Raw genomic sequence first — 26,851 nt, forward strand, 5'->3', positions numbered from 1 at the left:
AAATGCACACCTTGTAATACATGAGCCACACAATGTCTGCTAAATGTTTAATGTCTGCACCAAAGCCTTGGCAAAAGCGACATTCAACTGGGAAACAGGTTTCTAACCTATGTAACAGATCACGATCAGGCTGAAGTACAGTCATCTGGGCTCCAATTTGGAACCTGTAACATGTAGATGGGCAACAAATCTTCTTATACATCTCTGGTACATAGTCAATAGGCAACAGAAAACATGATTTTCCATAGGATGCAAAATAAGACCCTCTCCACGCAAATTTACAAAAACATCTTAATCCAGTTAATAAACTAGATCTACAGCCCTGGAAGCTCACAGGTAATAACAGCCAACAGCAATCCATTTCCAGTTACATTTCCCAAACCTTTCCACCAAATACAGGTTTGAAAGTAGGTCAACATTTGAACAACAAAAAACAATTAGCATCAAAACAGTAGGTTTTTAATGGTTACAGATACAGTCCCCCAGTGAAGTTTTTGTAATCCAGCTAAGGCCAAATGTGATGTTACTTACAGGAATAGTCCAGACCTGCATCCCGTCGCTGTACCCAATCATCAAAAGCAAAGGGGGGTCATTGCCAGAGCTGTGCATTTCATGGAATTCTACATTTCTTGATGTGTCTAAATGTGCAATAAAAACAGAAAAGCAGGTCAGTACATGGATGGGTTTGATAAACCCTCTACGAATTTGCTTAGATTGTTACATAGCCCCCATCAATGCAACTGTAGCGATGCCACCACTGCAACGAATCATCTGCATTGCAGCAACACAGGCACATTAGTACTTCATCTAGTACATTATATTAGGGTAAAACATCATTGTCACCATTTAGATAGTTAGTTCAGTTCCCTGGTAATTCTGACACAGGGTTTTCACACTCAAATGTGTCTTACAAAGACACATGCACGACTGGTTTCCTCTAGGTCTCGGTTTCACTGTGAAGCAAGAAATTACAAGTATTGAAATGCGTTGTTATGTGTGGGCGTTGTAGCTATAAAGTGTAATATAGCTGTGGATCAAGCATGCTACATTATAGAACCCAAACTAACAAGGTGCACCACTAAGTCTATGGGGCCACAAGAATGTCCCCTGTGAAAACAACACATTTGACTTATCAGTGCCACAGAAGAGGTGGTACAACAACTGCCAGTGAGATTCACTCCCCCCTGCCCAACGAAGGTCTCAAAAACTGCTGTATGCTGTGACAAAATGCAGGTTTACCTTTGGCTTGTACCTTCAAACATCGGAGGCGCGTGAAGGGCTAGCAAAGGGAACAACCCCCTGTCGAAAGGCACGAGCTCGATGCCCCCCAGCTACGCAGGGGAAACATTTTATGCGCCACTGAACAGAGCGCAAAAGGTGTATGGAGCCAAACTTTGGCAACTGAGGAACCTGGACGGTGGCAGAGAAGGATCATTACAGGCTCCCAGCAACTCCCCACTGTGGAGCAGAGGAGACTCACAGGGGAAAGAGCACAGCGTTGCGGCACCTTTCAAAAGGTGGGCACCGCGGACAGAACCCAACCTAAACACAAACTACAAGAGAAAACACAACTGGGCCATTAAATTAACGTTTACGATCAAAAAAATAAATGAACTTTTGCAATAAAAAACAAGCGCAATGTCTGTACATCTGTAGCTTTGAATTCTTACATTTTCTCAATGTTGACATTCTAGTTTTCACCTCCAACAAAAAGTAAATCTAGTTTACAAAACCAGCAACTAAATAACACGTGTTAGCTTCCTATGGTTGAACTAGACCATGGGTACTCACAAACTTTTTCTCGGGGGCCAAAATTGCAGTATGGTTTGCGGCCAAGGGCCGCACTGAAGTGACAGCGGGGGGCGGGGCTTAGAGGGGGCGGGGCTTAGAGGGGGGAACAACCACCCCACCCCCTTTTTCAAGACATCTGCACACTACCCCAGTAACACACACAGCGCCATCTGCACACTGCGCCATCTGCTCCCACCCCTACCCCAGTAACACACACAGCGCCATCTGCTCTCACCCCTACCCCAGTAACACACACTGCGCCATCTGCACACAGCGCCATCTGCTCTCACCCCTACCCCAGTAACACACACAGCGCCATCTGCACACAGCGCCATCTGCTCCCGCCCCTACCCCAGTAACACACACAGCGCCATCTGCACACTGCGCCATCTGCTCCCACCCTGTACTGCCATTTGATAAGTTTTGTTTTGACCAATGACTTTGTGTTTCACCACTGCGCATATTAGTTGCTCAATGTTCACCAGTAGCACATGGTATGTTTTGTTCAGTTTAGCCGCCTATGGGCTTTGACATTGCATTAGCCATTACTTTCTGTATTCAGTTGAGCCGCCTATGGGCTTTGACATTGCATTAGCCATTACATTCTGTATTCTGCCTATTGGCTTTGACATGCTGTATCCAGTCTAGCCGCCTATTGGCTTTGACATTGCATTCCTATTGGCTTTGACATGCTGTATCCAGTCTAGCCGCCTATTGGCTTTGACATTGCATTCCTATTGGCTTTGACATGATGTATTCAATTTAGCTACCTATTGACTTTCACATGCTATTAGATATTCTGCCTATTGGCTTTGACATGATATTGTATATTGCATTTTGTATTCAGCTTGGCTGCCTATTGGCTTTGACATGATATTATACATTACATTTTGTATTCAGCTCCGCTGCCTATTGGCTTTGACATGATATTATACATTGCATTTTATATTCAGCTCAGCTGCCTATTGGCTTTGACATGATATTATACATTGCATTTTGTATTCAGCTCAGCTGCCTATGGGCTTTGACATGATATAAGACATTGCATTTTGTATTCAGCTTAGATGCCTATTGGCTTTGACATGACACTAGACATTGCATTTGATATTTAGGTTAGCTGCCTATTGCCTTTAACATGACATTGCATTTGATATCTAGGTTAGCTGCCTATTGCCTTTAACGTGGAGTTAGACATTGCAGTTGAGAATCCAAGCTGTATTTTTCCAAGCTGTGTTTTTGCACCAGAGAACCAATATGTTTTTCTCACAGTAGACTAGACCTGATAAGAGAGAGTACATGGGTGTTTTTCTCCTCGCTTGAGCTTGGGAACAGGAGTAGTCTTGGAGACCTGGCCAGTCTCCAAAAGGCTTGCTCAGTTTCCCAGGTCTGAGAGGAGGGGGCACACCTTTGTAACGAAAGTAACAGGCTGCAGAGAGTCAGATTCGAATCTGCCGGACCTCGTGCTGGAGCTTGGCGCCAGCTGCCAGCAATCCCGTGTGGGTAGATGAATCTCTTTCTCGCGGCTGACAGGGGTCATCAGCTTGCAGACCTTAGAAAGATGAAGCTGTAGATAGTTCCCACACGGTGAAGTATTTGTTTTGCTTTGCATTCAATATCTTATAAATATAACCTGCTGTGTATATTGCAAACTGATATATTTTGTTTGATTAACGCGGACTTGAAAGCTACTAATTCGTCATACATAAGAATTGTGGTTGGGGAAGAATTAACAACAATAAAAGTCTTCTTTGACCTCAGAAGTGCATTTCTGTTGTGTTATGTTAGTGCTTAGAAACTAGATAAGAGGAAAGCACTACAATTGGTACCAGAAGTGGGGTCGGTCATTAAGAGGTGATTAAGAAGGGGTTTGACGAGTTGGTAGATTTCTAAGTGCACACTTTAAAAGTGTAATTGTTTTTTGTTGTTTGGAGAATTACAGAAATTGTTTTTTTTGGAGAATCACAGTAGCACGGCAGACCATGTCTGAGAATGCATGTATTGGTAAACTGCCTGATGGTGCTACGAAAAACTGTGAATTGTTTTCTGTTTGGGGAATTACAGAAGAAAATGCATGTGTAGCTAAAATGCCTGATGGTGTTTTGAGAAATAATTCCTGTTGTACATATGTAGAAAACGTGTCTTTTGGAAGCAATGATGACAGAAAGGTCTGGATACCTTTATCTGCTTACAGAGAAATGCAGGAGAAATGTAGGCAGTTGGAACATGAAAATAGGAATTTACGTGAGCAAATTAGCCAGAATACAATAATTCAAAATAATGCTGAAAGTTATAAAAATGAAGAATCTTTCTTGTCCCATTCCAGTAATGAGGGGGTTAAGACAGCTCCGAGCTGCTTTGAGTTTTCGTGTGAGCCAGGGTTTTTGGCAGACAAAATGCATTCCTTAACTGATAACACGGACGAGAGAGACCAGAATGTGATTTACGAGTTACCGTTGCAAAATGCACAAGTAAAACGAAAGATTTTAGAGCAAGACACCCCGAGTTTCATTAGCTTGTTTGATTTTTGGAAAAAGAATAGCCCTCATTTGAGAGAAATCCTAACACTTTTGTATATGGTCACTGTGAAAAATTATATGCAGCTGCGCGCTTGTGATTTGGCAAATGAAATAATGCAGACTTTAGGTTTTTGCGCAGTGCAAGAAGGAAATACTTATGTACATTTAAATCATGAACAAGGGAAGAAAATAGTGCCCCTAGCTAGAATCATACAATGGATCTGGTACTTGCAAGACAGGGCTAGAGTACCACAGATAAAAGAATTACCAATGAAATTGAGTGCACCATTTGAACTCGTGTCCACTGAAGATAAAAAGCATGTTTGTTTTACTAATGATTCATTGACTGAAATGTTGCTTTCTGGCACAGTAGAAGGAACAGCGTTGTATAATGTGTGTCAGATTTTAAAGCAAGAGCTACGTGAGATGTGTCATTTTTACGCTGATTTTTGGTTCATTGCTAATGTTTTAGCACCTAACTGGTTCAATTACCTTGCAGATGTTAATGAGAAAAATTCAGAGAGAGAAGTGTACACCCAGAATTCTGCCTTAGTGGGGATGGCTAAGTGGGTGCCCCAGAAATGTGAACAGCTGAGAGAAAAAGCCACTTACAGGTGGGCAGAGATGAGAGAGATGCACATTCCCCTAGTTTTGATAAAAACTGTGCAGCACGCACAAAAGCAATCTGTCATGCAAGCAGTCACAGAGCAGTTGGGGAGAGGAAAGTTACCAGAACAGAAATGGCAAATTGATCAGGTTTTAGGGAGAGTGATTGCTGCAAATTACCAAGGAAAAATCGAAATTATGCTGATACCTAGAAAAGAATCTGATTCATTCATACAAATTGGAGACAGAATGGCCCAAATTGACAAAAGTGCAGTGAATGGAGGTTTGGTAAAGAATGAGTCTGCCCCAGCCCTTCTGACAGTGCAAGAAAAGGGAAGCTGTGGCGCAGCAGATAAAAACCTCAGTGCTGATGTGTGGGCTGAAGCCCCAAGTGATCCTCCAGAACCTGCAGAAAATATAACAAAGGGCCTCAAAAACGTCCTGCTGATTATAAAACAGGGAAAGAAAGAGGAAGGGTGCAGTTTAAATGAAAAATGTTATTTGCAAGAAAAGTCATACTTGTTTCTTTTGCAGATCCTACCACGTTTCGCCACTGTCCCTGAGTGTGCTGTGTGGTCCCCCTTCCGGTGTGTGCGTGTGGGGTCGGGGAAGGGACCGAATCCCCAACCTGAACCTGGCTGAGTAAAGTGCCAGCACCATGGATCCATTTTGCGCAAACTGCACCTTCAGTTCAAGTTCAACTTGTTTGATTGCATTCTTCCACTGGAACTAAGCTGTGGTATTTTTTTTTTTCCCCTCTCGTATGGAACTCTGACTTTTGCTTATCTTCCAGAAAACCTTTCAAGTGGACCGTGCCCCTTTACATGAGTAGAACTCATGCCACATCAAATTGCTAACACTGTTGAATTAGAGACTCATTCAGAGTACAAAATTGCCCAGTCTTTTCTGTATAGATGTATCTGATGTGAAAGGTTATGAAATCAATATGTGAATTCACTTCTATTGCTTTACAGGGATTGTTTTGATCATTCAAATGTGACTTGCTGATGATGTTTTTTTTGTGCTGATGTTTTTTTTGTTTTTGTTTGAAACAAGAGATATGTGAAACAAAAATTCATTGGTCAAAGGGCGGAATGTACTGCCATTTGATAAGTTTTGTTTTGACCAATGACTTTGTGTTTCACCACTGCGCATATTAGTTGCTCAATGTTCACCAGTAGCACATGGTATGTTTTGTTCAGTTTAGCCGCCTATGGGCTTTGACATTGCATTAGCCATTACTTTCTGTATTCAGTTGAGCCGCCTATGGGCTTTGACATTGCATTAGCCATTACATTCTGTATTCTGCCTATTGGCTTTGACATGCTGTATCCAGTCTAGCCGCCTATTGGCTTTGACATTGCATTCCTATTGGCTTTGACATGATGTATTCAATTTAGCTACCTATTGACTTTCACATGCTATTAGATATTCTGCCTATTGGCTTTGACATGATATTGTATATTGCATTTTGTATTCAGCTTGGCTGCCTATTGGCTTTGACATGATATTATACATTACATTTTGTATTCAGCCCCGCTGCCTATTGGCTTTGACATGATATTATACATTGCATTTTATATTCAGCTCAGCTGCCTATTGGCTTTGACATGATATTATACATTGCATTTTGTATTCAGCTCAGCTGCCTATGGGCTTTGACATGATATAAGACATTGCATTTTGTATTCAGCTTAGATGCCTATTGGCTTTGACATGACACTAGACATTGCATTTGATATTTAGGTTAGCTGCCTATTGCCTTTAACATGACATTGCATTTGATATCTAGGTTAGCTGCCTATTGCCTTTAACGTGGAGTTAGACATTGCAGTTGAGAATCCAAGCTGTATTTTTCCAAGCTGTGTTTTTGCACCAGAGAACCAAGATGTTTTTCTCACAGTAGACTAGACCTGATAAGAGAGAGTACATGGGTGTTTTTCTCTTCGCTTGAGCTTGGGAACAGGAGTAGTCTTGGAGACCTGGCCAGTCTCCAAAAGGCTTGCTCAGTTTCCCAGGTCTGAGAGGAGGGGGCACACCTTTGTAACGAAAGTAACAGGCTGCAGAGAGTCAGATTCGAATCTGCCGGACCTCGTGCTGGAGCTTGGCGCCAGCTGCCAGCAATCCCGTGTGGGTAGATGAATCTCTTTCTCACGGCTGACAGGGGTCATCAGCTTGCAGACCTTAGAAAGATGAAGCTGTAGATAGTTCCCACACGGTGAAGTATTTGTTTTGCTTTGCATTCAATATCTTATAAATATAACCTGCTGTGTATATTGCAAACTGATATATTTTGTTTGATTAACGCGGACTTGAAAGCTACTAATTCGTCATACATAAAAATTGTGGTTGGGGAAGAATTAACAACAATAAAAGTCTTCTTTGACCTCAGAAGTGCATTTCTGTTGTGTTATGTTAGTGCTTAGAAACTAGATAAGAGGAAAGCACTACACACCCCTACCCCAGTAACACACACAGCGCCATCTGCACACAGTGCCATCAGCTCCCACCCCTACCCCAGTAACACACACAGCGCCATCTGCACACTGCGCCATCTGCTCAGACCCCTACCCCAGTAACACACACAGCGCCATCTGCACACTGCGCCATCTGCTCCCACCCCTACCCCAGTAACACACACAGCGCCATCTGCTCTCACCCCTACCCCAGTAACACACACTGCTCCATCTGCACACAGCGCCATCTGCTCTCACCCCTACCCCAGTAACACACACTACATTAAAAACAAATAAATAAATAACCAAAGAGCCTTACCTGACTCAAAGCACTGTAAAGATGCCACAAATGTGGAACAGCAGGCAGGCAGGCGGGCAGCAGACGTGGAGCCGGTGACAGGAAGCAGACGACAAAGCCCCGTAAAAGTTAGCTGCAAGCGCTGACTTTTATGGGGCTTTGGCTTCCAGGATCGTCAGGGTAACGCCATAAACAATGGCCGCCGTACGTAAACATAGAGGAGGGCCGCGGGAGCATGCGCAAGGAAGCCACTGTTGCGCATGCTCCCGCGGCCCTCTTCTATGTTTACATACTGCTGCCATTATGATATGGCGTTTGGTGTGCGTCTCGCAGGCCGCCAAGCTAGGTCCGTGGGGCCGCTGGCGGCCCGCGGGCCGTACTTTGAGAACCGTTGAACTAGACAGTCTAGTGAGTGCTGGTCCTCTTGAGGGCTTACGAGGTGGCATTCTGTGCGACGATGTGCCATTTTATCAGGGACTATGAGAGACAGGCTCAAAGAGCAGAAGCGAGTGCTATTGTTGGATGGGGTGGAGGAGTGAGTAAAGGAGGATTTCCCTAGTCACGGCCGATACCGGTACCACTGGGGTAGGGGAGTAGGTAAATTGTGAAGGCGCTACACATCACTTAGGGAGGCTGAATAATTTTAGTAAGCAAAAAAATATACAGATACAGAAGACTTGTTCTTCCAGCCCCAGAGGAAAAGCAGGTTTTAAGCAAGGAAGAAGAGAACAAAAAAATGTCAATCACTGAATAATGCAAGGATCAGAAGGAGATGATGGGCCCTAGATGCGATTGTGCAGAAAATTAAGGGGGTTAGAGAGGTAGAGTGCAGCAGAAAAATCCAGTTTGGGAAAGATGGAGGCCAGAGTGACAAGGATTAAAGAGTCCTCAATGGGGACGAACTGCAGTGATGAATCATGATTTGTTAGAAGTGTCAGTATTCAAAGCACGGAAGATGCTCAGAAGAAACCGGAAACACTAGACAATTCTAGAAGATCAGCAAATGTTCATATTTTAGGGATCCACACTCTCACTGCTGATTTACACAAGATAGAGGTCATGGGGTCCTTCTTTGCCGAGCACTTGATGCCACCAGATCACCGTGGCCTATTGGTGGTGAAGAAAGCCTTCTTGCTGCGGTCCATGGAATCAGTCACCACTGCCGGTGGTAAAATAATGGTGGTATTTATTGACTTTTTATGACACACACAGGATTCCAGACAAGTGCTGGGACACCGAAAGAGGTAAAAATAGCGGACTGAAAGGGCTTCTGACCATGGATACTGCAGCAACACTGTATAAACCAGCCAGATAAAGGGTATCGCATGAGGGAAAACCTTCCATTTGTCTAAACCTGACGCAGTCAATTATTTTAGAAACAGTGTTTCGAGCAACGCACCAAACTGTAATATGCTCAGTGCTTAGTTTGTAAAATAATGAGTGTCGATACCCAAAGTGCGGCTCAGAAGCCGGCAGGTGAAACCACGCCAAATACCAAAGCTGCGCAGTCTTGAACCCAAGGGCGTAACGCTAGCCTTCAATCTCTGTGAGATATGGGACACAAGGGCGCCTCTTCACATTCTTCAGGCCCCATCATTTTGCGGTACGCCACTGCTTGAATCCCGCCCCTTTAGCTCACTCTTGTGGCTTCCTGCTTACTCTCCTTGAGACTGGTTTCCCGTCTTTCTCTTCCTCTATCCCCTTTGTGCATTTTTCCTCTCTCTTCTCTTTGGAAATGTTTGAAGAGAAAAAATAACTGCTGCTGCTCAGCGTAAGCACCGACTATAATATGTGCCATTTTACTTGATCCAGATTTATATGCCAAGTAATATTTGCTTTTTGGGTTTTTTTTGGTTTTCTCCCCCATGTCTTTCACACCTTCACTTTCTTTTGTTCTTCTAGCCACTCCCACCCCTTATGAAAAGGGTATAGATGTAGGCAGTGAAGGTATTTCTAGTTTTTTTCTTGATTGCCGAAGAAATGGGCGACGACACAGCAGACGCAGCGAGAGGAGAGAATGGCACCTCCTTGCTTTTGGATGTGGTACAGGGCTGTCACTTTGCCCTCAACAAGCTAGAACAAAAATCTGTCAGGGCTAAATGGAGGGTTAGTACTTCCAGGTAGCTGATGTAATGCTCTCAGTGGGGAGGGGCCCAGGTTACCTTGCACAGTCATTGTCAAGATGAGTGCCCCAACCGGTGAGTGATGCATTGGTGGCCACCTGCGGAAGTGGGTCCAACAAAAACCTGCTGAGCAGCAGGTTGTTGCTGTTTCACCATTGCAGAGCGTGGCATTGGGTGTTAGTCTTTATCAACACCAGATCGCCCCGATGTCCCTCCACTTGTGGCCTCTCGCTCCCGAGGTGGAGTAGGGGCATGAGTATTTTGGCAAGTGGCACAACCGCGATACAGCAAGGCATCATACCCAAGAGTTTCATTATAGGTCTGCAGAGAGTGGGCACAAGTATTGAGAAAGAGGCAGCAGCTGCTGAAATGCCATCACACAGCAGATTGGGACACACTTTCTCCGAGACAACGTTTAACACCGAGCCCAAGAAGGGCTGGACATGTTGGGGTTGGAGGTGGGATTTCTTTGCATTAATGGAGAACCAAAGGGTGCGAAGTAGTGGCACTGTTGTCTCAGGGAGTGCTACGTATTGTCTTACTTGTGCTGTGAGCTAGAATAGATAAACCCTACTCTTGGAAATCATTCACTTGTGACTATCAACTGTTATGCGATGTTGCAAACTTTGCACTTAAATTAAATTGTTTTACATGTACGCCTCTTTTGTGCAATTTATTTTCTCATTGTTTGATTACATTCTTCAAAATAAGTCAAAATATTATCCTGAATGATGTTACTATCACTCAAATGTGCTCTGAATCAACGATTGCTGAACATTTCTACTGAATGATCACCTTGCCTGCATCGATTCCTGTTGTGTGTTTAGGCTTGGTGCCTTTCCTTTCAAAGATTGCTGCTGTATCTTCGTATATACTCAGTGTCTTTCCATTCAATACCTCGGGCTATTCTTGCAGAAGAAGAGGAGGCAAAACTCACCAGAGGTCTCGTTGTCATTGGGGTAGAGTCAAAAGCTGCAAAAAGCTGGCCTGCTCCAACCATGAATACTTTGTGTTACAGCTTGGACAGAACTTTGCATCAGCCACTTGCTCTATTCATTCTCTGAAACGAGCTTGGAAGGAGCCAAACGTGTCTTGACCGGTTCCTTAAAGGACGATGAAGCTGAACAACTGGGGTTGGTGGAGAAGGAAGGATGAGAGATTTGTCATTCAAGAGAGCAGCCAGACAGGCACCAACCGTGCAGCGACTGTTAACTTAGTGTTTGGTCTTGAGGAGTAGACCAAGAAAGCCCAAAAACTGAAAGGATAAGTGTCTGTCTCAGAGCAGATGCTAGACATGTCCAAACCAGATAGTGGAAAAAAAAAATCAATGTAGGGTGGAGTTGATGCCCAGGTGCATTGTGGACAAAAGGAGGAGTTACATCACATCTTGTGACTTGAAATTTGTTTGAAGAAAAACAAGTTGTAATGTTGGAACCCAACACTAGATGGCAAGAGTATGCACAACAAAGCATGCATATCTGTAGCCACACATGCAACAAACATATGTTTTTTAGTGTTGCAAAGAAAATGTAGTATTGACTTTGAATCACTGTAAGCTTAAAAAGGCAGTTTAAACAAATAAGGACAACTTGAATAACAAGTGAAAAAGACGGCTAAAGAATGAAAAGAAAAAAGCACTGAAAAAGTAAAACACTGTTACAGCATCAGTGGTACTGAAGTTCACTTTCTGTTAGACGTACGTGTACATGTGATCACACAAAATGCCGCCATTCATAGCACAAGGTAGCCAAAGCTGTGCATTGCAATGGGTAAGAGCTAAATGTGAATTACTGTTGACCAGACCAATGAATGAAGAGAACTGACCCAAAGACTCTCGATGCATGTATATATTTACTTTTTTATGATTTTTTTCAATACATAAGAGTGGCAATACAGCTAAAATATCTCTAGGCCACACTTGATGTGTTAGAACAAAACAGTCACCTCTGCTTTGCAAAATGGTTCCTTACAAATTATTATAAAACAAATCTTGTTAACAATTACTGTAAATCAGTAAATCAACAACAAAGTGCATATTTAATGTATGGCCATAGGGAGTAATACAGGTGGGCGTGACCACTAATGTTTTTAAATCTTTTGTGACTCTCCCTGTGATTTATCAATATATTTTCTCTTTGAGGTATACACTATGCTCCAGCGAAATTATTGTGATGTCATCAAGATCAAGGTCCTGTAGCATCGCTTCCTGGAATTCAGGCTCAAAAGACATATGATGCCACTTTCTGTGATGTCAATGAAGTCTAATGGTGTGTAATCTCTCTTCCAGTACCCCTGGCATTTTAGTGAATCGATGTTCATGTTCACAGTGAAGAACAAGTTAATAAGTTACTTACCTTTGGTAACACCTTATCGGGTAGAGACTATCTAGCTGCAGGTTCCTTACTTCAGTGGCGGCCACTGCAAATCTCAAGGGAGAGGTTGCAATAGGGAGGGACGGGGGTAATAACAATAGTAACTAAAAAAAATATTTAAAAAATATTTTTAAAAACTTACCTCTCCTGCCGTTGCCGACCGCCTTGCTCTTCTTCTCGCACATGATAGTGTCCCAGCAGTCCCTTGGACACCAGCACATGCTTCTCACGCAATCCTGGTGCTGCTCTCATGCTATATCTAGCATGAGAGCAGCACCAGGATTGGTCTCAGTGGCTTGATCTGCCGCTCAGACAGTGCATTGGAGTCTGTGCTGTTTCTCCAACCCGGCTGCGCAACACAGCCAGGTTGGAGAAATCTAAGTGTGCATGTCAGTTTGGCCAGCCTAAGACGGTCAGCCAAACTGACATGCACACTTAAGTGCACTCCACTTCTCCCCCCTCACCATTCACACGCTTGCTCAGCCAGCCAGCAGCTGAAAAATAAAAAGATAATAAAATATTGTTCTATTTTTCAGTTGCTGGCTCTTGGCCAGTGGGACTACGCTCCTTTGCCATTGCGAAGGAGCCGCTGTTGCCTTACCTTGGAATTATCCCAAAGCATCAGACTGGAACCCGGAAATTATTTAGTAGTACAACTGCGTTCGGCTCCACATCAACCGCACAGGATGTGACGTGTGAATAAATAGGCACCACTCCACCGTGCTGACATCAGTTTCTTTTCATGACATACCACACCAGAAGCACAGATCCATGAAGAATATTGATGCACTGGTGTGCACTGCTAAGGATCTTCGAAGGGTAACCCTATACAGAAATCAGTTTGCAAAGCAGGGAGGATGGGAGGGTCGGTAAGGAATCTACAGCTAAATAAGAGTCACTACCAGATAAGGCGTTACCGAAGGTAAGTAACTTGTTCATCAGACAGAGACATCTAGCCAGAGGTTCCTTAACTTAGAATAGCTACCCAAGCAATACCTCCACGGAGGTGGGTCTCTGAACGGATTAGATCAAAAGATCCTGCAGGACCAAACGTGCAAAATGCTCATCACAAACGACCTGACTGTCAAGACAGTAATGTTTAGTGAACGTGTTCAAAGACACTAATGTTGCTGTCTGACAGATGTCCAGAACCGTAATTGCAGCCTTGGCTCTGGTGGAGTGAGTGTGCAAGCCCTCGGGGAGTTGCTTTCTGATTAGTACGGAGCAGATTTTTATGCAGAGAACTATCCATCATGAAATGGGTTTTTTCTGCACAACCCTACATTTCTTTACTCTGACATATCCAACAGACAGTTGATCATCCAGCCAGAAGTACCTAGTCTGATCCAGGTAGGAAAACAACACTCTTTTGGGGTCTAGTCTGTGGAGTCTATCCTCTTCTTTGGAAGAGTGAGGCAGGGAAAAGAAAGTATGCAAAGCGATATTTTGGCCTATGTGAAAAGGTGTCACTACCTTCGGAAGAAAGGAGGCATGGGTCCTCATAAACAGTTTGTCAAGCTCCAATTTTGAGTAGGGATTGTGCATCAAGAGTGCTTGCAGTTCACTAACCCCCCTGTGGCTATTGTTATGGATGGCAGAAAAGCAGTGTTCAAAGTGAGTGGGCACAGTGGGCAGTTATGCAGTGGCTGAAGGGCACGCACATACGTTAAGACCAAATTGAGGTCTTATTGGGGGATTATGAATGGTCTTGGAGGGAACAGATGTTGAAATCCCTTGAGAAAACAGGTCATAACAGATGACTTAAACAAAAACGGCTTGTCTGGCAACCGCAAAAAAGCCGAAATGGCTGATAGGTAATTTTTACCAGTGCCCAGAGCAGAGCTCTTCTGGGTTAATGAAATTACAAACAGTAAAACCTGGGATAATGGTGCAGAAAGAGGGTTGATGTTTCTGGATGCACACCATGGCACAAATTCACCCCAATGGCAGGCATATACTGTCTTGGTGGAGGGACACTTGGCTGCCAGAATAACATCACAGACTTCCAGAGGAAGGTAGAAAGCCGTCAACTGATGCTGGACAATCTCCTCACATGGAGGAAGGTGCGCATGTTCATGTGCACAACCCTCCCCTGCTGCAGCGATAGAAGATCCTTCCGAGGGGGCAGCCTGATCAGAGGACATATGCTTAGGAGTTCAAGATACCAGGCTCTCCGTGCCCAAACCAGAGCCAGAAGAATGACTTGGGCCAGTTGTTCCTGAACTTTTTGAGAATTCTTGGCAGGAGTGGTATTCGAGGAAAGGGGTACAGGAGGTCAGAGCGCTACTCAAGATGAAAAGCGTCATCAAGCAAGAGCCGCCTTGGAAACTCCAGCATCAAGAATTGCTGATATTGTGCATTCTCGTGGTGGCAAACAGATCTAACCAAGGCTCTGTCTCCATTCTTCAAGAGACCTTGCACCACATCTATTTGTGGTCCGCTAGGCATTGACAGCTTTGTTTGTCTGCTCTGGCACTCAGAGAGCCTGCCAAATGTTGAACCACCAGGGTTCTGACATTCCAGCCATTTCCAAAGGCACAGGCCTCTTGACAAAGAGTTCATGACCCCAGCCTGCCCTACTTGTTGCAGTACCACATGGCAGTGTTGTTGTCCATGAACACCTGTATTAGCCTTTCCTTGATAGATGGAAAAAAGACTTTTAGAGCCAACCGGATCGCCCGGAGCTCCGAGTTTATGGGGAGGCCGGACTCTGCGGAGACCAGAGGCCTCTGCTCTCCATCTCTCCCATTTGGCCACACAAGCCTAGAAGTGACACACCTGTCACCAAAGTCAACTCTGGGGCCTGCCACTGATCAAACTGTGGTTTGTTTTCCACCACTGCAGATCTTTTGCAGGTCCCTCCCAGATCTGGACTAGGTCGGAAAGATTCCACCGATACTTTGCCCACTAGAACTTCAAGTCCCACTGCAGAGCTCGCGTATGCCAAATGGCATGTGTCACTAGTAGAATGCAGGAGGCCCAACAGCCTCAGAGTCAGTCTCACCGAAATTGAGGATAGAGGCTGAAACATCAGAATAATAGCCTGAATATCCTTGACTCACAGCTCAGGACAAAAAGGCCTGAAACTGCACTGTGTCCAGAACAGCTACCATCAAAGGGAGCTTCTGAGAGGGAGTCAGGTGTGACTTCTGCACATTGATAGCGAACCCCAGAGGTATGCCGGAGTCTGGAGGTGGGAGACAACTGCCTGGTGAGAGCTCGCTCCAATAGCCATATATTGAGGTAGGGGGAAGACTAAAACCCCTGACCTATGCAAATGTCCTGCAACCACTGACATCACTTTGGTGAACACCTAAGGGGCTCTGGTAAGGCCAAAAGGGAGCACAGCGAACTGAAAGTGCTCATGGCTTACTATGAACTGCAGGTAATGCCTGTGGTCAGGCAGGACACAGATGTGGAAATATACATCCTGCAAGTTCAATGCTACCATCCAGCCTCCAGGGTCCAGGCCAGACAGGACCTGAGCTAGGTTCAGCATTTTCAATTTCCCTTTTAGGAAGAAAAGTTGAGAAGGTGCAGGTCTACAAACAGGACGGAGGCCTCTGCCATTTTTGGCCACCAGAACGTAGCTGGGATGGTTGCTCCATGACCTACTTCTGATGCCGGCACCCTCTCTATGGCCCGTTCAGCCAAAGCCAACGCTTCCAGATGGAGCACGGAAAGGTGGTATTCTGTTAGCTTATCCTAAGTGGGTGGCATCGACCGAGGGGATTCCAGGAAAGGGATGGCATAGCCCCTCCGAACAATTTGCAAAACCCACATGTCCCAAGTTATGGATTGCCAGAAGGGCAGGAAATGGCAAATCCTGCCTCCCACTGAGTGCACGTGCTGGCATAAGGGCAAATTAAAGCGGTTTGTGGCTGCTCCACTGGGGAGAGTGGGGCTGTTTGCCTCAGTTGGTGTGTGGGAACCCCATTGGTGGCCACAAAAAGGCGGACATGCCTGCTGACCTTGGTGGCTGGGTGGGTAAGAACGTGGTTGGTAGCACCCCTCCCCCACCTTGGACACAGAAGGGACTGAAGGCAGACTGGGGATGGCAGGTCCCATGGATAGACCCAAAGACGTTGTCATTGCACTGCTGGCTTCTAAAGTGCTCAGTGCTGAGTCTGCCTTTTCACCAAAAAGGCTAGAGCCATCAAAGGGCATGTCCATGAGGAACGACTGGACATCCCCTGGTTCTCAACAAGGCGTGTTGTCTAAGTGCCACTGACTATGCAATCGCTCTGCCTAGTAAGCTGGTCATGTCCAACCCACACCTTATGGTCAACTTTGCTACATCGCGCCCGTCAGCAGTTGTTTGAGTGAGTATGGCTCAGGATTATACTGAGACAATAGGCAGCACTGGCGCAACTGAGTCACACACAGTGTGGGTGTATCGGCCCAGAAGGCATGCAGAGATCACCATATGCAGCACTAGGCTGGCACAAAGGAACATCCTCTTTCCAAAAGTATCCAGCCTCTTGGATTTCCTATTCATTGGGGTGGTGGAGAATGCCCCAGGTTTAACACGGGAGGTGGAGGCTTGGAACACCAAGCTCTCCAGAGTGGGGTGCTCGGTGAAGACACTGGGGTCCCACGGAGCAGGGCGATGGCGACAGGTAATTGTCCTGCGCATAGGAGCTCTGTGCAGGGCTTGGACAGTGAGAGGTGAGACCAAGCCAGTGTATGGTGAAGTGTCCAAGCCACTGGCATCCAACAGATTCTAATACCATTTCTCCTCTGGTTCCTCAAGGTGGTGATGGTAGCCATAGAGGTCCTCAGATCCCTCCAATCATTTCCCTCTCCAGGCCAGTTGAAGGAAAAAGCCACTGGCTCCGACTCAGAAGGCATGGGACCAGTTGGCACCAGAGTTTGCTTCAGATGACGTCTATCTAGCTCCGTATCAGAGTCGGCTAGGACGATGAAGCCTGGGCCACCGCAGGGCGTCAGTGGTGCAGAGAACAACAGCGCTGGAGTGGGCCCCAAAGAAGACTGAGGTTTCGCAGGTGGAGCTGCTCTGGATCCAGCACAGGATCCAAGGACCTTCTGGCGGGAATCCAGCAGGGCCCTTCCAAAACCCCTGGGGCTCGAAGGCACTCCACATTGGTCAGACCACCCAAGTGTGAGGTACACAGCCTGGCAGAACTAGTTTAGTTAGGCAGAAGTCGCTCTGGGGCACTCTGAGTGGCACGCTGTGGACCCAGGCACAAGATTCCCAGAGGAGCGAGGCCTCAAGTGGTGTCATCGTTCCCTCCAATGACTTGGATCAGTGTGGAGAAGTCCAACAACGCTTTGATTTCTTAGACTTCTTTCGCTTGTGTAACTTACCCGACCATTTCGGGAGGGATGACGACTTTCCAGATTGGCTCTGGAAGTGGCCCTGGAACCTTCCATGCGACCAGGATCTTCAGCATTGTGGGGTCATCCGACGTCAAGCAGAAAGGAGCTTCTGGGTACATTTTTACGGCACCTTTGTCACTTCAAGCACCACAAGCAAACCAAATGTGGATCCGTCACAAACAACTGCCTGTGATAGGTGCTACATGGCTTGAAACCTTTGGGCTTTTTAAGGGACACTGAAACCTTTGGGCTTCTTAAGGGACACTGAAACCTTTGGGCTTCTTAAGGGACAGCCCTGGTGCACCATGAGAATAATCTCAAAAACATAGTCGACACAAGGTCGAAAAAAGACCAGTCAAAAATTAACTGAGGGTAGCTCTCAGGATCCTCTTCTTCCTTCTCCTCCCCCACTCCAATTTTAAACCTGCAAACCTATGTTGAATTGAGGCTTCCTTACTGTCTAATTTCTTTATGCTGTATTTCCTTACAACACCGGTTAAATGATTGTTCTATTTAGTTGTAATCTAAAAGCTGCAACACTTAGACAAAATACGATATGTCAATCCCAGCCTTATACACAAAAGGTTGCTCTTCTTAATTTTTCAATTAAAAGTGTTTGCTACTGTAGGTCTGCTTTTTGGAGCACTTTTATTTACTTATTTTCATTAAAAAAGACCATTACGAAAGTGAACTCATTTATCTTATTGTTGGTTATTGGCCACAGTCACAATGTTCACAAAGGCCCAGCTTGGTCAGGCTTACAAGCCAGTGGATTTTCACACAGCTGTGTGGTTTTGAAGTCTACTGCGGATATTCTAAAAAGGCACTTTTTACTCTGACGTTATGGCACTGATGTTACATGATTATGTATCTACAGGGTGATGCCCCATGTTAAAACACACAAACACGGCATTTTAATCCATTACTTCCGAGCACCTGCAGTTCAATTTCTGTCTTGCGAAGAAGGGCGTGAACGTAAAAAAAAAAAAAAGAACAACAATTCAAGGCATACCAATCACACACCAATTAGTGAAAGAACAAGTTAAATATCTTGCACTGGTAGAGAATCATTTCCTATTGGGTTCCTCCCACCTCGCTCCCTTTGACATTACACCAGCTTTTATTTCACAGAGAAAATGTTAACCTAGCCGAGTCAGTCATTATCAGCGCAGTCCAAGTACATTAATCACAGGCTGGTTATTGTTAATAATCAACCTGAAACCCAACGACCCTTAGAACCAATGTTAGGCACTCATAAATCCGTATAAAGCGAATTAACCATACCGTTAATATCGGCGCTTTCAAATCTGACCCAGACTATTTTTTCCTTTTCTTCGGTCGGCTGGGCCCCGCTGTAAGCCTACACAAGGAACAGAAATAATTAGGCAAACAGAAAGTCGGCAGCCTGTACTTGGCTTTGTTAGAAACCAGTGGTCCAAGTATGAAGTGTGTTCTGGGCCCACTGCAGTTTTTAATTACAAGGAAAGATGGTTTCTTAATGCAGTCTTAGTTTCTTAATTAAATTAGCAGTAATGTGCACATGTCCAAAGCAGCTGAAGGACACGTTGGAGGCCAATCAACAACCTGTGCTGTGGGCGCCTTCACAGCATCACGGGGAACAGATACATGAGCTCCAATTTGAACCCGGTCTTTCATGACATCTAACAGGGAGTCGGAGATTGCAAATCACGATGAGAGCGGTCAGCCGTGACATCCCGCTGCTCCATCCAACAACTGTAGTGGGTAACACACCTCACAGCTCAATCAATGGGGAAAAAAAACACAAAGCCATTTCTGTGGTACTCAAGGTCTTCAGGTACGAGCTCAAGTCATTACTGAGTGGTAAGGATTATAGGACCTGTGGCCAGTCCTTCATCCACTTTCAGAGTGCAAAGTCGTGATTTTGGTTCACTGTGTTTAATGGGGTAAACACCCTGACTTTAAGGAAGGTAATACAGACACCAGTCGTACAATCTCAGCCCAACCCGTTCCTGACAAATTTCACTTTTTTCCTTTTGAAAAACCAGGTCTCTGGGTTGTTGAATTACCCAACAGTCCTTGGGCAAATTGTCAATGTGTGGGGAGAGTCCAAGGTTCTGGCAAATTCTAGAAGGATTCCTCAGGGAGCCCGGTTTCTGTCAGAAAGAAACAGGCAGGGGACAGGCCAGGCTCTTTGCACGCAGGGTATGGTTGCCTTCAGGAGAGCAACTTAGTGGAATACATACATAGTTTTGAGGGGTAATGAACGGCTGGCAGGCTTCGATTCTGTCACATCACCAGCATATGTATTAGTGGCTGACACAAATCTACAAGGAGTGACCACAGGCGTGAATTAGACTGGTCTGCCTGAGCGAGTTGCAGAATCTTCAGGAAATCACTTCGATACCAAGGCTGGGAACGCCTAGAGTCCAAGCTCAAGGGTGAAACCAAAGTAAGTGTGCTTCTTATTGAATGTGAAAAATGAACATTTTTGGTTCACCAATAACTGATTTTCATGGGTACAGAAGTAGAAAATATCAGACTGGAGCTTCCCCTTCAGTGATCAAAATCTACCTTTCCACTACTGCAGCTGTACTTTTTTCTGCTTCAATCTAGCACTCAGAAGTAGTAACAAGGTAACATGCAGTACTTCACAAAATGTCTTACTCTTATTTCCTACTTCTACCTGTGAGCAATACCTGGGTTGTTAATATTAAATATACCCAAGTGGCGCTTGACATGCAAAGAAATGGCCTAGCTGTTGAGGACTGACATTCTGAAATGCAAGGCAATGTCATTCTCAGTAGAGTGGCCTGCATTAGTGTGTATGATCTGCATACAATAGGATGATCTCCTAACCTGCGGTGAAGATGACAGTCACCCCTGAAATATCAGTGGAAGGGCCTCAACTTGACATACCTGTTTAAACACACTTTTTCACTGTGGCATTGCCTCAAAGAAACACACATTCTGCTTAAATGAACAATTCTAAGTGGTAAAGAGGGCTGTTTTTTTTCACGAAATCCACTCTCTAATTACTCTTTTTGTATATAGAAGTATTAAGAAAATAGAATTACTCACTTGTGGTACAACATCTTGAAGGAATGTAACAACACTTTCCATATATGACTGCTCACTGAAAGAAACAGAAGTAGTTTGTGAGTTCCAAACCAATACTATTGTTTTGAGAGTAATGTCAATATAAAGGTCTAACTGTGGTGTACATGGCTGTCTGCCCCAAACCTAAATGAACAGTTAAAATCATATAACCTAAAACAATATCGCATTCTTTTACGGTTCAACAAACATAGTAAATACTCCCAAATTCAGTTGTGCTAAACTGAAGAGTTGATCTTCTTCTAATGGCAAGGTCTTATGGAAGTGGTTCCTGTTTACTGAAGAGCTGAACAGAAACACAGGCCAGAATTTGAGTACTTAAAATGTCATTAGTATAGTCATAAAGCGGAAAAGCAAAATGTGGTAAGGAGAGGATACCTTATTTCACTTAACCGAGAGGTAAAACAAGTCCTGGTTGCTTGTAACAAACATTTGCCCTCAGCCAGTACAACAGTGCTGGCCAAGCTTCTTGGGCCACCATGCACAAACTGGTATTTTGTGAAATACGGTCTAACCCAATCGGTGTTAAACCAATGCACTCACTATCTAGCTGTGCCACAACTTCTGTCTCAGGAACGAGAAATACACCCAACAGCTGATGCCGCAATTCTACAATCCAAGGGTGCTGCATCTGTGTCATACTCCAGAATCTGCCATGTTGCCAACCCACTTTCTTGGGGAGGGGAGATATCGGTAAATCTCCTAAGTGGCAAGAAGAAGAATATATGATATACCCTCTTCCGAGACAAAGAAAATGTATAGGTGTCTAACTCTTCACCACAATGCGTTATGCTCATATATGGATACGGAGTGTTAGGAGTCAGACAACCCCATCAGAATAACTCATCCACAGGGGAGGTATTATAAATAAATACTGATCCCCACTTTGACCCCTAGAAACAGCAGACAGACACAGATGTTGGTGTAATGCAATCAAATGTTGTTTATTATGTTCTATTCATAAATAAACCCTATGTATCAGATTGATGGTAATTATCTCAGGGATATAAGCAGTCATAACATAAAAAGGGTGAATAACAGAAATACCACAAACATTTTATATCAGAAATACCACAAACATTTTATATCACAACTCCCTACTCTCTGCATTAGATTCATCTATCCCTACTTAATATCTACATAGTTATTATCAGCCTCATGATTATTGTATTAGGTGAATAGGTATTAAAATAGGCTAACTGTTTCAATGCCCAGCCATGCAAGAATCCCTGCGTCCCTCAGCAAGCCACTGGGTCTGCACTGAAGGTAGATGGACATGTCCTTCTAACAGTCAGTCATCGTGCCTGCCCCACCATGTATATCCACAGTACTCTTTAGACCTTGCTGTCCAGTGACTGAGAAAGGGGAAGGGGGACGCTCCTGCACACCTTCTCACGTCATCTCTCCGCAACACTAGCAGCACTTCTGTAACAGAAGCACACAGCAGGCAGACAAAAGGGGCCATTTGATTCCCTTCCAAGCTTGACTTGTGTGAGGCCGGATGGCCTTGTCACGCTCATAATTGCAGAACGTCTGACAGATTCTCAAAGAAAAAGATTTGAGTTCCATACTTTGTTAGGACAAATCTGAAAATAACAGGACAATCTCGCACACTCTGTTAACATTACAATTCAAAATGTTAGTTTCCTAGGCCCTAAGCCTGATGCACAGATACTAAAGAGTTTGTGCTCGCAACTTACGCCTGGTTTGTATGCAACACACACGTATAAGCAGGAAAGCCCTGCCACACACCACAGACACCAGCACATAGTGACCGTGCCAGCCATCTTACAAAGAGCAGGCCTGCCGGACAGGACCAGGCGCCGTAAAACACTTGAAACAGCAGCACAATCAGGTGCACTATAGGTGAAAGTTAATAGCTCGACGTCAGACCTCTATGAGAGAAGGGAAAGCTACAATCGCAACACACTGGACTGTAACAGAAAAGCCCTCCGAGCCTATTTATTATTCAGGCTCCGGGCATAGCGTCTACTCGCTGCACACAGAGTAAACATTCTGGAACAATGTGCCATCGAGATGTATTATTTTTTTTTTTTAAAACAGCTGTGTCAAGCCGAGGTCCTATGCAACAATCTTCCAAGACACACAAACAGCAAGCGACAGCACGGAGCCCCAGACACGGCCACTTTCAATTTAGATGGAGCCCCTCGTGTGAACGCTCAAGGGGGCGCAGAACCATTGGAGAGCTGTGCGGAGGGGCATCCGGCACCCTGGGATGAGAGGGCGGGGCGCCAGCCAACAGTGGCACCATGAAACCACTGTCTGGGTGCAAGCTATCTCAAAGTATTTAGAACAACTAATCTAGTTGTTTTGATTGTTTTTTAGCGTGGTAAAGACAACAACTAAACAGTCAGCAAAGCACCAGAATTGACAGTGAAACATTGTTACAAGTAATACATAAACCATCACTTAAAGAAGGAAAAACAAACTAAAACGTTAAGGTTTAAAAGCATCTGCTGTTAAAATATTGATACTGCGGCGATGGAGATCCTACATTTCTTTTACATAGAACCCCTCTGCCATTTTATCATGTAACCCCAAAGAAAAAATAAGTATCTGCCTCAAGCCTAAAAGACTCATGCCTTTTATGGAAGTAACTTCTGAAGTAGCACAAAATACAGACGTGCATTACACTGAAGCAAATTAGCCCCCACAATTAGCAAATAGATAAGCATTAAATCTTGATTACACATAACCAAAAACGGAATACTCAATTTTTACTCTAGAGGAAACGTTTGAATAGGCAGGCGAAGAGGGATCTGAGGAGACAATGCCGTGCTATCCAGACCAAGCCCACATGCAGATGTGCACACTAGTAAGCGAGGTTTACAGCACTTTGCCTATGTCCTGTAAAACACAAAACACATAAATCTGTCAACCTGCCTTATAATTTGGTCTTTTCCTGCTACATAATTCCAGTGGCCCTGTATATAGCCAAAGCACTTTCATCCATCTTCTTCCTCTATATGAAGCCAAAAATGAAAATGTTGCCATTTAGCATCCTAATTTATATCTGCCATGCCAATTCCAATAGAATACCACTCTCAGCACCCCACCATCAGAGTTACTGGCTGGCTGACACAATTCCCAAAAAGACAGCCACAAAGAAATAACAAGTGAAATAAACTGGAAGGGTCACCCAAACATATAACGAGTGTTCAAACAGTCATAGTGTAATAAGGATGTTAAGTTGACCTGAGTCATGTTCATAACTGCAATAAGCAGAGATTAATAAAACATGTATAATTATCATGTAAACCCAATAAAAACCTTTTCAGAAATAAACGTTTGGCATTAGACTGTAATGCTCAGAACAGCCCCTAGAGGACACTACAATGAAAATGGCATTTGTAAGAAACATGGCCATGTTACTATGGAGTTGGCCCCTAGAGGGCATAACCACATGAAAAGAAAACAAATGAAAGTATTTCGGCGTAACCATATATTTAGCCCGTAGAGGGTGTAGAGCATTACATATTTTCAGGCCTAGCAAGTCTACTGCAATGCTAAGGCCATTAGAACACAAACTACTCCAAGCTGTAACACAAAATTCCATCCATAAAAGAGCTTAAAAAGGGACTGATGGTGGGAGGGGTTATTTTTTGGGGACCCAGATATTACCTAAATAGAAAGAGTGAGTCATGCTAAACTTTTTGGTGGTGGTCACATTGTCCTAGGGCCACCACAGGCTGAGTTATTGGCAAAAATGTTCTGAAAAGGAATGCTTGCAAAGCATTATAGGGTGACTTTTAGCATCTTCCCTCCCTCCCACCAAGTGCCTTGAGACCCTCACGGGTGAGTAGTGCGCTTTACAAATTCTCTGATTGATTGACTTTTCCCAAGTGCAGTGAATATTGTAGTATTGGCGCTGCTGCTGTGCCGGGAGAGGCGTGTTGCAGATTTCTGTGTTTTTTAGTAAAGCATTTATCAATTATAAGTGTTTTTGGGAAAGCTGTGGAGCGTGAAGGGGGGAGCAAAAAGAAATTACTCTTTTTAGGTAACAGTGTGAACAATGTGACCAGTGCTCCAATACCGCTGATGCAGTTTGCACTGTTGGCACAGTGAGCACTGAGAGCCATGGCTGCCATGGAGCATGAAGGGGAGAGACAAAAGGAAAAAAAATAGTTCATCCACACTGAAGTATATCGGCAACTTTGCAATTATCCATGTAACAGGGTCAGTCTGCAAGGCGGTAGCAAAACCACCCCAAGGCGGGAAAAACGTAAAGCAATTACCAATGACATCAAGGGAGTTTTGAAAGGCAAGCCCACGAATGAGTAAAAGTGATTAGTGTGAAGTGGGCGTGGTTAAAATCCCACAATGCGCACAACAGGTTAAAGCACTTGCGCGCTCGAACTAAAAACATGAGTGATCCTGTAGGCCTCACTTTAGTGACAAAGGGTAAAAAGGTCCTGTTCACTACTACAGATCACTACACGGTACGCTGCCACCACCCTTGTGCTGCTTAACTCTTGGTAAATTATTTTGAAAAAATGGGTCAACCCAGTACCCTGGGACCTGGGTAAGTGAATAATATATCAAAAAATGTTTTGGTCCCTCTGGGGGTAGGATATGAATTAACCTCCACGACAGCAGGCTCACAGTACCTATGGTTATAGGTGCTTATTTGAGACCCAATACTTTTAACCACAGTTTGGTTTTAGTTTTCATGTAAATAGCACTGCAACACTTATACTAAAACATAATTCACTCACACTATGCAATTATACAGGAGCACCTCGATTACTTTACTTTAAATTGTTGAATTTAAGTTTCCTATAAATGTGATATATATTACTCACAAACCTCGTTGGTACAGAAAGGTCTTTATGGTACAATCACTGTCATGGAGGTTAAGTCATATCCTTCCCCCAGAGGGACCAACATTTTTTTGATATATTATTAACTCTTGGTAAAGGCAGTAGCCTTCCACCACTATAAGGGTAGCACTTTGAGCACCACTCCCGGTCCAACAAGACAGCAATCCTTAAGGCCAGTCTATGTCATGATGGCACACCCGAATGATCCGTGTTCACCCATTTAAAAAAAAAACAGTATTAGGGACCCAGACAACAAATGCAGTTGGGCACTCAGGGCAGGGGTGCATGGACGTTTCCATTCCAACAGTACCTACAACCCCCATGTCCCCGGATTGACCTCCCCATTCCATATAATTCACTCCTAGGAGAAAGAAGACAGAAGAAGAGGTAACACACCAACATGACAGAAAGAGTCTAATATACACAGTCGCAGGTAGCATGCTAGAGCAATGGCACAGCCTATCTTGTTGCATTTGGTGGAGTTAGGGTAACATCTTGGATTTTGTGCAAACTATATGACAGCCATATGAACTAAGGCTGCCAAGTGTTCAAAACAGCAGGTCTTTGTGCCATTCAACTCGACCACACCCTACAGAAAACAGTGACGCAGTGTAATGGTAACACGCCAGAAACATATGTTAATCTATACTGATTTATGGTCGGACTAAGATACTCAACATTCTTTGTACATTTTAGAAGCAGAAACAGTACTTTGGGATATCTATTCAATTCAGATTAGTAGACCACTGAGCATTTGGGAAACTTAGGCTAGTCCAGACCTCTTCAGAAGAAGAAACAACAATATCCTAACATATTCTTCAGACTTAACTAGTATAAAAGGTGTCACTTCTTAGAGTCTGTGGGCATAGAATATGTGGGCAGCACAGCCCTTTACTGATTTCTAGTTGAAAAAGTATAGTCTTAGCTAAGACTGCATTTTGCAGGGGCCCCATTAAATGTTGTTTGTTCCTGAAGGATGAAATAAATTATTGACCCTTCCACCGGTTTCTACTTACACGTTTTCGGTTTAACCTGATCCATCTAACTCTTGGACACTTTCAAACCTGGTCTCCCCCGGAAAAAGGAACGCCGTGTAATTGTGATAATTTTTCGAACCTGAATACAATGCATTTTTTGTTATTTTGTGACCATTACGCGGCCTTAAGAAAGAAATACTTGTTCCCAATTTTAAAGGAGGAGGGGTTTATACAGGCCAAACCTGCCCTCTTGTTCTTACAGTTATTGCAGACCCCTAGGATTATGTTCCATGTTGCTAGTTTTTTAGTGGGAGCTGTTAGGGCTAAGAAAAAGAAGTTCGCCATCAATTCGATTATTTTATTGTAATGAATTGAGTGATTAATTAACTTTTTATAGGAAAGGTAATTTTTGCGAATCTGGGAGAATATTAATGT

General features: G+C 44.1%; 1 protein-coding gene across 2 annotated transcripts in view; it reads right to left on the reverse strand.

Annotated features, from left to right (window-relative positions):
- The window catches only part of BCAS3 (BCAS3 microtubule associated cell migration factor), a 2,570,631-nt gene that overhangs the window by 2,518,186 nt on the left and 25,594 nt on the right, over nucleotides 1–26,851 (reverse strand). For both annotated transcript variants that reach the window (XM_069226456.1, XM_069226455.1), the window contains exons 4-6: nucleotides 20,563–20,617; nucleotides 18,787–18,862; nucleotides 532–638 (exon numbers count right to left, since the gene is read on the reverse strand). In XM_069226456.1, coding sequence (XP_069082557.1) covers nucleotides 532–638; nucleotides 18,787–18,862; nucleotides 20,563–20,617 — 238 coding nt within the window. The remainder of the gene's footprint in view (nucleotides 1–531; nucleotides 639–18,786; nucleotides 18,863–20,562; nucleotides 20,618–26,851) is intronic.

This window comes from Pleurodeles waltl, chromosome 3_1, assembly GCF_031143425.1.
Source record: "Pleurodeles waltl isolate 20211129_DDA chromosome 3_1, aPleWal1.hap1.20221129, whole genome shotgun sequence".
NCBI classification, from domain to species: Eukaryota; Metazoa; Chordata; class Amphibia; order Caudata; family Salamandridae; genus Pleurodeles; species Pleurodeles waltl.